The sequence below is a fragment of the Chanodichthys erythropterus genome, chromosome 11 (genome assembly GCF_024489055.1).
Source record: "Chanodichthys erythropterus isolate Z2021 chromosome 11, ASM2448905v1, whole genome shotgun sequence".
Taxonomy (NCBI): domain Eukaryota; kingdom Metazoa; phylum Chordata; class Actinopteri; order Cypriniformes; family Xenocyprididae; genus Chanodichthys; species Chanodichthys erythropterus.
Genome location: NC_090231.1, coordinates 1,526,626 through 1,538,380, shown reverse-complemented (window position 1 = coordinate 1,538,380; position 11,755 = coordinate 1,526,626). Strand labels below are relative to the sequence as shown.

At 42.5% G+C, this 11,755-nt stretch overlaps 1 protein-coding gene across 1 annotated transcript; it reads right to left on the bottom strand.

Annotated features, from left to right (window-relative positions):
• Nucleotides 1-10,510: 10,510 nt before the first annotated feature.
• Nucleotides 10,511-11,377, bottom strand: LOC137030180 (uncharacterized). The gene has a single exon (XM_067400362.1). It carries the CDS (start codon nucleotides 11,375-11,377, stop codon nucleotides 10,511-10,513), a length of 867 nt encoding a protein of 288 aa, XP_067256463.1.
• Nucleotides 11,378-11,755: the final 378 nt, after the last annotated feature.

Sequence of the window (11,755 nt, the reverse complement as noted above, 5' to 3'; positions counted from 1 at the left end):
ATATTCAAGGTTCTTGTGATCAGTGAGAACTTGGAAAGGATGAGTAGCCCCCTCCAACCAATGCCTCCACTCCTCGAGGGCAAGCTTGACGGCCAGGAGTTCTCGGTCACCGATGTCGTAGTTGACCTCCGCCGGGTTGAGCTTGCGGGAGAAGAAGGCGCATGGATGGAGCCTACTTGGTGTCCCCTGCTGCTGTGAGAGGACCGCTCCCACTCCGGTGGTGGAGGCATCCACTTCCACAACGAATGGGAGTTCTGGATTGGGGTGGACGAGGAGGGGAGCGGTGGTGAAGGCTCTCTTCAGGGTCTCGAAGGCGTTGGTGGCTTGCTGGGACCAGGACAGAGACTTGGGCTGATTACGGAGAAGGTTGGTAAGTGGACTGACAATGGTGCTGTAGTTTTTGATAAATCTGTGGTAGAAGTTGGAGAAACCTAGGAAGTGTTGGAGTTCTTTGATTGAAGATGGAGTGGGCCAGGACTGAATGGCGGAGACCTTCCCCTCGTCCATCCGGATGCCACTGTGATCTATGACGTACCCCAGGAACTGGACAGAGGGTTGGTGAAAGGAGCACTTTTCAGCTTCGAGGAAGAGGTGGAATTGTCGTAGTCGTTGGAGGACCTCCGCAACGTGGTGGCGATGTTCGGCCAAGCTCCGGGAGTAGATGAGGATGTCATCGATGTATACCAGAACGAACTTGTGTAGGAACTCCCGGAGCACCTCATGTATAAAGTCCTGGAATACGGAGGGGGCGTTGACCAGGCCATACGGCATGACGAGATACTCGTAGTGTCCGGTGGACTTGACAAAGGCGGTCTTCCACTCGTCCCCCTCGCGTATCCGGATGAGGTTGTAAGCGCTGCGGAGGTCCAACTTCGTGAACACAGTGGCACCACGGAGATGTTCCAGGGCCGCTGGGACGAGGGGAAGCGGGTAGCGGAATTTCACTGTTATTTTGTTGAGGGCACGGTAATCAATGCAGGGCCTCAAGCCTCCGTCCTTCTTAGCCACAAAAAAGAAGCTTGAAGCAGCAGGGGAAGTAGACGGGCGGATGTAACCTTGGTTGAGGGCCTCTTTGATGTATTCCTCCATGGCCTTCTCCTCCGGTATTGACAGGGGGTAGATGCGTCCCCTGGGCACTGGTTCACCCGGCAGCAGATCGATGGCACAGTCCCATGGCCGGTGTGGAGGTAGCTTGGAGGCGCGTTGCGGGCAGAAAACGTCACTGAAGGGGGCGTAGTCCGGGGGAACATCCACGGAGCGTTTCTTGACGGGGCTTTCAATAGAGGTAGCGTTCATGGAGAGAGACTCAGAGAATGAATACCTTGGAACAGGAAGCGCTGGGAAGCAGTCTGGAAAGCAGTGGTCGCCCCACTTCAGGACTTCGCCCTAGATCCCTAGAACCACGTCAGCGGTGGACTCCTCCAGAACCAGCAGATGAATCTTTTCTGTATGTAGAACACCCACGCAGAGTTGAAGTGGTCCCACACAATGACGGATGTGCTTACGGCTCAGGGGTTTGCCCGTGATGGAGTGGATTTGATAGTTAACCGGAGACGGGGAGATCTTGAGCTTGAGTTGTCGACAGAGGGCGCCTGAGATGAAATTTCCTGCAGACCCTGAGTCGAGGAGCGCCACCACTGGAACAGAGGTATTTACAGCAGTAAGGATTACAACAGTTGTGAGTGGTTTCATTTTATGAATGGAAGGGAAAATCGCACTCACCACAGGCCGAGGAGGACGGGTTGGGCATGTGGAGAGAACATGCCCCGGAGATCCACAATATAAACACAAGAGTTAATCTTCTTTGTCTTTCATTTGAGGTGAGACGTGAGTGATCTACTTGCATGGGCTAGGTGGCTGGTTCTGGGGAGCTGACGGGTTCTGACCGGCGGAGGAGGTTGGTGGTGGATGACTGGCCCTGGTGCTCGAGGAGACACGACTGCATACGAGAACCCACGCGGATGGCGAGTTGGATGAAGCGTTCTAGTCCCATTGAGTCCTCGTATGCAGCGAGATGCAGCCGCACGTTGGGTTCCAGTCCTTGACGGAAAGATGTGATGAGGGCTTGTTCATTCCATCCGCTGGTAGCGGCTAGCGTTCGGAACTGCAAGGCATAATCATTTACAGAGAGATTCCTTTGTTTTAGATTATAGAGTTTCTCACCAGTAGAAGAATCCTTTAGAGGTTTCCCGAAGACTTTGCGGAAGTGGGAGACGAACGCCGAATATGACTGGACGACAGGTCCTTTCTGGGTCCATAGAGAATCGGCCCATTGTAGGGCCTTACCTTGCAGTTGCGAAATGATGAAAGCTATTTTTGAGGTGTCGGTTGTGTAGAGGTGCGGCTGCATCTCCAGGACCAGTTCACATTGAAGGAGGAATCCGCTGCATTCCTCCGCCGATCCAGAGTAGGGCACCGGTTTGGCCATGGGACTGGCGGTGAATGCAGGTGAAGGAGCGGTGAAGGAGGGTGCGGGAGCAGCCGCGGTGAATGATGATGGTGCTGATGAAGATGATGGCTGTGGTGTGAGTGCTCGGCGCAATGCGTCCACGAGCTCTTGGAACGGGTCGTTGGTGCTCATGCTGTGAAGTTTGTAATACCTCCCCTTTTTAAAAGATATTACTCTGAGGGGGTTCAACAGAAATTCAATCGGTACTGAAATTTAAAACCACTTCACCAAACAAATATACATTTTACTCTTCTTTATTCACACCAGTGCATATAATTGCCACAAAAATAAACCATAAGAAAAAAACTCTTTGTCTCTGCAGTCAATGAATGAAACTTATCGTCAATGATCAACTGTAGATGAGCTGGAATGATGAGCGATGAGATGAGTGTAAATCCACGATGTATTTTGAGAGCGACGCAATGATAAATCCAATGAGTGAGGAGTGAAGACAGAAGACAGTCAGCGGCTTTTGGCGACTCTCTGGGAAACGCTGAGTTGATTAGGCCACGCGCCGTAGCCTCGCTACCGCGTGGTCTTTTCCTTTTCAACTGCTCATGCTACCTTGGAGACGTGCACGAGTATTATTGCGACAGCAATGCAATTAAATATGAGGTAGAAGAAACAAAAAGAGTAGAATTAGGTAGCGTCAGTTCCACCACCCATGCGGTTTCCCTCTACCAAACAACTTGACTTGCTCGGAGGTAACTAGGGCTTATATATGGTAGCTATAGTGCGCTAGCGCCCTCAGGCAGCTCCAAGTGACATTACCTTTGACCCCGATATAACCCTTAATTCAATAAAAAGAAAAATACACAAAAAAAACACTTGGTAACGTTTAGACTGTTACAAGTTGGTAGGGTCCGGTCTTCTGTTACGGTACAGAGACACGGAGGCAGAGATAAGAACAATCCAGGTAAGTTTATTGTAAACAGCAAAGCACAGGGTGATGTTGAGCAGATATTGGGAAGTTGAGAGGAGAAGAGAAACTAATACTGTCCTGAATTTGTATAGTTGATGCAGATGGTGGAAGGAGCTGGTGGAGACACTCACACACACAGGCAGGTTGGTACACACGAGGAGTAGGAGACAGGGGAGCTGAAGGAGACGTCTGAAGCAGGTAGATATGGCGTTGGGAGTCCTTAAGGTAAGCATACATGTGAAGTATAGCAAACAAGACCGGACAGTGAGTGTGTGTGAGTGAAGAGTCTTTGTAGTGGTGTTGATTGCAGTGCTGATGAGTGGCAGGTGGCGGTGATCAGTACTCCGGTGATTGGGTGCGTGGGTAAGGAAGTGAGGTGGAACCTGACGTGTCTGTTACAATGTCGTAGTTTAGATATATTTTTAAGATGGAAGAATGCGTTTTTACAGATGCTAGTAACCTTCAAATAAAAGATTGGTATCAAAGAGCACACCCAGGTTCCTAACTGAAGACTAAGACTTAACAGAGCAGCCATCAAGTGTTAGACAGTATTCTAGGTTATTATGTGAAGAGGTTTTTGGTCCAAAGATTAGAATCTCTGTTTTTTCTGAAATTACTGGCCATCCAATTTTTTATATCAGCTATACATTCCGTTAATTTTGTGAATTGGTAAGTTTCGTCAGGGCACGAAGAAATATAGAGCTGAGTATCATCAGCTTAATAGTGAAAACTAACGCCATGCTTCCTAATGATATCTCTCAACGGTAGCATGTACAGAGTGAAAAGCAACAGTCCTAGTACTGAGCCTTGCGGTACTCCATATTGAATTGAACTTGTGATCGATATGACATCTCATCGTTTACTACTACGAATTGATAACGGTCAGATAAGTATGATTTGAACCATGACAATGCAATTCCACTAATGCCAACATAGTTTTCGAGTCTATTTAAAAGAATGTTGTGATCAATAGTGTGAAATGCAGCACTAAGATCCAGTAACACTAATAGAGAGATACAACCATGATCTGATGATAAGAGCAAATCATTAGTAACTCTAATGAGAGCAGTCTCAGTACTATGGTACGGTCTAAATCCTGACTGGAAATCCTCACAGACACTATTTCTTTCTAAAAATGAACATAGTTGTGATGTGTGTTGCCTTTTCTAGTATTTTTGACAGAAAAGGAAGATTCGAGATCGGCCTGTAATTGACTAATTCTCTAGGATCAAGTTGTGTTTTTTTAATAAGAGGTTTAATAATAGCCAGCTGAAAAAAATTTGGTACATATCCTAGTGATAAAGATGGATTAACAAAATTAAGAAGAGGATCTATGACTTCTGGAAGCATCTCTTTCAATAGCTTATTCAATAGCTTTCATAAAGTCGTTACTACTGTGCTCTTTGGAAACATCAGAAGTTGAAGCTTTATTTCTTGTTAATTTAGCGACTGTATCAAATAAATACCTAGGGTTGTGCTTATTTTCTTCTAAAAGTTTTGAAAAATAGACAGGTCTAGCAGTTTTTAAGGCCTTTCTGTACTCAATCATTCGCTCTCTCTCCACGAAATGCGAAATACTTCTAGTTTTGTTTTCTTCCAGCTGCGCTCCATTTTTCTGGCTTCTATTTTTAGGGTCTGAGTGTGCTCATTGTACCATGGCATTGGATTAAAGGGGGGGTTACATGTTTTTTTTCTAGGCTTGATTGTGTTTTGGGGGCACAGTTTAACATGTCTTAATGCTTCGTTTTTTTTTAAATGCTGTATTTTTCATATATTTTATCTTAATTCTACACCTCTGTTTCCACTGTCATATGAACGGCTCGTTTGACTTCCTGCTTCTATGAAGCCACTCCCTCCGACATACGCAATGTGCTCAGATTGGTCAGCAGGTTGGTAACTGGCCCAGTCTGTTGTGATTCGCTGAAGCGTCCGGAAACGCCACGCCCCTTACCATTCGTAGTTATGCACTTAGGTGGAAAGTAAATAATAGCGCCTACATTGCTGTATCAAATTGAGCCGAATCAGACCCATTTTTGTAAAGGTAGCGTTTAATTTATAGCATGAACGACTGTTTGTCTATGAACATAGAAGTTTGTTGGTGTTTGTTGCACTAGAATTTAGCTAACTGGCTAGCAAAAACGAGTTGCTCTTTGTATACGTCCTAGATGCATTAAAAATAGCAACAGAACTATAACATTACGTTTAAAAGACAAACAATAAAACGTACTTACAATTTGGGGCTGATAAACAGCAGCTTCTGCTTTTAAAGTGGGAACTGCTTCATCTTTCAGTAAAAGTCTTTGTGTAAATCCAGCATTAAACTCGTGTAGATTCAGAAAGCTGTCTTCAGCACCGCATCCAGTGTAGAAAATATCACAGATAATAATGGGTTCTATATCTTTTGATGCGTCGCGTCGCACAGCTCGAGTGTAAACAACTCTTCCGCTTTCATTATGCTGCGCCACATGGCCTCGCCCACTTTGTTGTGTGTTCCTGGGGGCAGTGTTTATGTTAATAGCAAGGGTTTATGATGTCACCAACCCGGGAAGAAGCTTGTTGTAGTCCAAACCACCCGTTTTTGTAGGCAATAAAATGCCATAACTTTAAAAGACAATATCTCCGTGTGCATTAAACTTTCAGTGCTGTAACTTTGCAGATACTGTTTATGCTCAAGCAGCAACATTACACACTAACTAAAGTTAAAAAAGTGAAATCGCATGCAACCCCCCCTTTAATTTCCTTAATCTTTTCTAAACGCAAATGAGCAACTGAGTCTAATGTGCTGGAAAAGACAGAGGCAGTAGTTTCTGTTGCAACATTGAGGTCTTCTAAGCTGTCTGGTATGCTAAGCTGATGAAACTGATCAGGAAGATTATTTATAAAGCGATCTTTAGTAGGGCTGTGTATCACCAACAATGTCACGATACGATACGCATCACGATACTAAAGCCACGATACGATACGTATCACAATATGGTTCAATTTAGAATTTAAATTTCTTTTGAGCAGAGTTTAGTAACAGTAATATGTGTTTATTGAATAACCAGTGTTAAAAACTTTTGTTTTTGTCATTAAAAAAAACAATGATTTAAATTAAATATAAAAAAGTCACAAAAAAGCTTCTTTTAAAAGCTTGCTTTTAAAGTCACTCCCTCAGTAACGTAACTGAATTGACAATTATAGTGACACTGAAGCATATCAACAAAGCTCAATGACTCATTTCACTTGCAACAGTAAGTTGACTTGTAAGAAAACTAAGTTAGTTAATTATATCGGCTATAATATTATAATAATGTCTATACTGCCTGTTTTTTTTTTTCATCTGTAAAAATGATTTTTTTTGGATATCAACTAAAAATATTTTCTAGAACAACCTACGTTTTTATTAACGTGGTCTACAAAATATGCGCTACATGAGTTTACAAAACACACTTAACAATAAGGTTCATTTATTAAACATCAGATAACATGAACCAACCATGAGCAATACATTTGTTACTGTATTAGTATACACATACTAATAAATGCGCAGGTCTCCTCTCGTGCGTCCTCCCCACTGGACGAGGCCAATATCACTTTCGCTTCACTTTCAGATATCTCTATTATATATGCCATCACTGCTTTTAACTTTCTAGATGTAATTACCGAAATCAAAACAGTCCATAAACTATATCCTCACGAAAACGTCAGTCAAGCCAGCTCGCGCCTCAACCTGAGAGATCGGCCTTCAAATTTCTCGGTTTCTGAATGGACGGTTTGGCTTGATTGATAAACGCTAACGTTCAGCCATGATTTATATACCATCGACCTGTCCTAAAACGTTAGCACGCTTTGATCGATGATTTGGAGATCGCGTGTTTCTCCGTTCGAGAGCGTCACGTGACGTCACGTGATTGGCTAGATTTAAAAGCAAGACAGACACGATACGCAGCTGCTGTATCGATACGCGCATCGTCAGGAGTTCATGACGATGTATCGTTGTATCGATATTCTGAGCACAGCCCTAATCTTTAGTGGTAGAAGTGATGGTTCTACCATATTTATGGCAGGGAGGCAGTTTAGCTGCTTTGACTAAATGTAGTATGCACAAGACTAGATAATGATCTGAGATGTCATCACTCTGCTCTCCATGTGACAATATTAGATCTAAATTATGATTATGACAATGAGTGGGTCCTGACACGTGTTGTCTAACACCAATAGAGTTTAGAATGTCAGCAAATGCCAATCCCAATATGTGCTTTTCATTATCTACATGGATATTAAAATCACCAACAACAAGGACTTTATCTGCAGCTAGTACTAACTCCGATAGAAAATCAAGTTCTTTGATAAAGTCTGTATAGTGTCCTGGTGGCCTGTATACAGTAACCAGCACAAATGTCAACTTACATAATGGTACGTAAAGCACCATCACTTCAAAGGAATTATATTTGAAAGACTTCTGGCTAATACTGTAAATATTACTATAATGTACAGCAGGAGGTCCCCCTTTGCCTTTCTCACAAGGATTGTGTAGATCAGCGTTTCCCAACCCTGTTCCTGGAGGCACACCAACACTACACTTTTTCCAACTCTTCCTAATCAAACACACCTGATTCAACTCATCAGCTCATTAGTAGAGACTCCAAGACCAGAAATATATGGGCCAGATAAGGGAGACATCCAAAATGTGCACTGTTGGTGTGCCTCCAAGAGCAGGGTTGGGAAACACTGGTGTAGATAATCATAACCTTGAGGGCTAGACTCATTTAAAGTGATGTAATCGTCCAGTTTTAGCCATGTTTCTGTCAAACACAGCACATCTAGATTAATATCTGTGATAATATAATTTACAATAAGTGCTTTTGAAGAAAGGGATCTAATATTTAACACAAGTCGTTTCTGGGGCATTTTGAGTTATTCACAGATTCTGAAAGTGTAGTCTCCAAGCTTTCCAATGATGTGTAACACATGGAAATCTGATAATATTTGGAGAAGTTGTGGCCATTTGAAGGTAGGCACTCAAAAAAGCTCAAGAGGGAGAAAAACCCCTTTAAAGTTTCTGCAGTTCTCACCTGTTCTCACCTGCTGAGAGTGACAATAGGGCTCATTTACATCTCATTTAGATAAGCCATACCCCCTGTAAACCCCCCCCCCCCCTGTTAATGTGGGGACACATTTCAAGTTAGAGCAAGGTTACATCGTGTTACCTTGTAAAATACATTGTTACAGTTTTCATATGTCAAACACAACTGTGCAAAAAGCTTTCTTTTTTTTTTTTGCATTTATTTTTGGCCATATGACAGAGGTCTGATTCTATTTGTCATATTTCTGTTCTGCATAAAACTGAAGAATATTCGGTACACCCTATACTGTATTCTAAAATGATCTGATATTAACTTTTGCATTGATTTTATTGAAAAGAGCTTAGGCTCATGTAACCAGTCATTTCACAGTGTGTCTGTGAAACGCTGAGGTACTGTAGTAGTTTTGTGTGCGTGTGAACATCATGGCAACGTACAACACAAAGTAACTCACGTGGTAAACACTTAACGTAATGCATAAATGCAAGTAACTAACGTAAATCAAGCATAGTCCACGAAGTGTTGGCGAAATAACACATTATCGGACCGGAGAGAATAATATGGAATTTCTTCCAGAAAACTTCTTGCACAAAATAAATTCAAGCACTTTCAAGGATCTGTATGTATGTTTATTTTCAAAAACTTTAAGCACATAAGACATTTTAAACATGGCAAAGTATTTTCTCACAAAAGACTGTCATGTGTATGTTGTTACTATGTTATATTGTATGTACACAATGTGAAAGTTTCACTATATGTACCTGAAGTGCTGATAACTCTTGATCTGTGGGAGTCTACGGTAGTGGTGAGTCAGATGCTGCTGCCAGTCAAAGGTCTGGACTAAAACTTTGCCCTCTGCTGTTCCAACAAGCAGTGGGATATTGAGGTGACTCACAGGAGAGCCGTTTTCCACAACCTGATGACAAAAAAGAAGAGAGGAAAAAAAAAAAAAGGTCTTCAGTTAAATGTTTCATTGAAACAGAACAGAAAACAGCACTGAAGTCATTAAAGCAAAGTAAAGTTAAAGTACCTCAGCGATGTTTGCCAAAGTGTTGACTCTTGTCTTCATATAGGCTTGCTTGATGAGTCCAAAGCCACAGTCAGGGGAAAACTTGGTGTGGCCAGCAATAAGGAAGTGGATTTCAATTTTATCGTGAAGCTTGTGTCCAACCCGCCAGGCAAGGTACCAGAGCATGAAGTTGTTCTTGTTCTGCCCACTGCAGTTGTCACAATGAAGATCCACCTCTGTTTCTCCAACTCCAAAGTTGCCGAAGAAATTATGCATGTAGCTGATGACTTAATTTATTCCCTTAGTAGATGACATGCCTTCATCAATCAGGTAATTCACCTGTTTCTGCAGCCCTTCACAGAAAACACCAAATAGGCCACATTTCCGTGGGGTCAGGAAGTACATTGGTCCTGGCTGGAGAGGGTTTGAGGGAAAGTGTAACTGTTGGAGACAGAGGGAGAGAGGGAACATGGATTAGATTAAATAAAATGTGTATATTAATAAATGTCTAATAAAGATAAAAATTACTATATTGATGCTATTCTGCATTTGCACTATTATCAGGCTGCTTATTCTCATGCACCAAATCGCCCTTTAAGGGACATTAATAAAGTAAAGTGAATGTGTGTGAAGTATTACCTGCTGAGCAAAATCAAAACTGTAATGCATCCTAATCTTCTTGCTTGCTAGTAGGGACGGTCCAAAAGACAGGTTCTTTCGTGATCTCAACTAACAGATTCTGCAAAAAAATGAAAATCACCAATTTTGAAAAAAAAAAAAAAATTCTCATTTTGCTCAATAGTTGTGCTGCCGACTTGTGTCCCTGGTTTCCGTGACGGGTCACATTTTTTATTTGTTGAAAATTAATTAAATTTTTACCCTTAACTGGGTTTGAAGTTTTTTTTGTATTTACTAATTCGGGGTACAGACACAGTCTCTATGTGATAATATCTAGGTGTAAGAGTTTCTTTGTGTTGGGAATTATCTGACTTCTGTAAAGTGAGGCAGCTAGCAGACAGTCGGTTTAGCCGGTATGTCTGCTTCCTGACCTGGGCCGTAGTTTGTCATGTTTCCGCTCTAAGACTATGTGCCATATTAATAGAGAGAAGAGCAGCACCATCCTGAGAGGGATGAATACCATCTCTTTTCAACAGGTCAGGTCTGCCCCAAAAACTTTTCCAATTGTCTATGAAACCTATATTATTCTGCGGACACCACTTAGACAGCCAGCCATTGAGTGATGATAATCTGCTAACTATCTCATCACTCCGACGAACAGGAAGAGGGCCAGAGCAAATTACTTCTCCTGACATTGTACTTGTGAGTTCACACACCTCCTTAATGTTAATTTTAGTGATCTCTGACTGGCGAAGTCGAACATCATTAGTGCCGATGTGAATTATAATTTTAGAGTATTTACGATTAGCATTAGCCAGCACTTTTAAATTTGCTTTGATGTCAGGTGCTCTGACTCTCGGAAAGCATGTGACTATGGTTGCTGATGTCTCTATTTTCACGTTCCGTGTGATAGAATCGCCAATAATTAGGGCACTTTCAACAGGATTCTCAGTGGGTGCGTCACTGAGTGGGGAGAACCTGTTTGATGTTCTTATTAGAATGGAAGAGTGGTGTTTTCCGCGGCTAGGCCGCCTCACTGTTAACCAAGTGCCCTGCTGCGCGGGCTCTACAGCCGGAACCGAACAATGTACAGAGTTCACTAAGCTAGTCGCATCCAGAACAGTATCTGAAGCCCTTGCAATCTTACTATCCTCGATTAAAGTTTGGATGCGTGTCTCTAATTCTGAGATTCTCTCTGTCAGCCTGACTATTTCCCTACATTTATGACATGTTAATCCCTCGTCGCTGACAGAGAAAGCTATACTAAACATGTGACAAGTGGAACAACTTGCAATAATGGGAGAGGATGACATGACTCACCGTGTTTGTAAACTGATCCGAGTTTCCACAGCTGTTTGATGAACGTGTTGAAAACGGAGCATGTGAGAGACTGATGACAAGTTGACAAGTTAACAAGCTAGCGCGATGCAAACGCATTGTAACAGCAATTTAGATTCAAAGATTACAAGCTAGTGACGTCAGATTAATGTGGTAGGTAATAATAATATAGTAGTACATGTTGCATTTAACCCTCTGGAGTCTGAGGCTGATTTGGGGCCTGGTGAAGTTTTGACATGCTCTGACATTTGTGCTTTTTTCAGTTCTTCATAAACATATTAATGGAAAAAGTGTCATTACACTGTATTCAGCACAAACTAGGCTACAATAATATGTGAGGAACATGTATGTAC

What these genes read in the sequence shown, in the direction of transcription:
- LOC137030180 (XM_067400362.1), bottom strand. Translation starts at nt 11,377, where the DNA reads ATGTCATCCTCTCCCATTATTGCAAGTTGTTCCACTTGTCACATGTTT.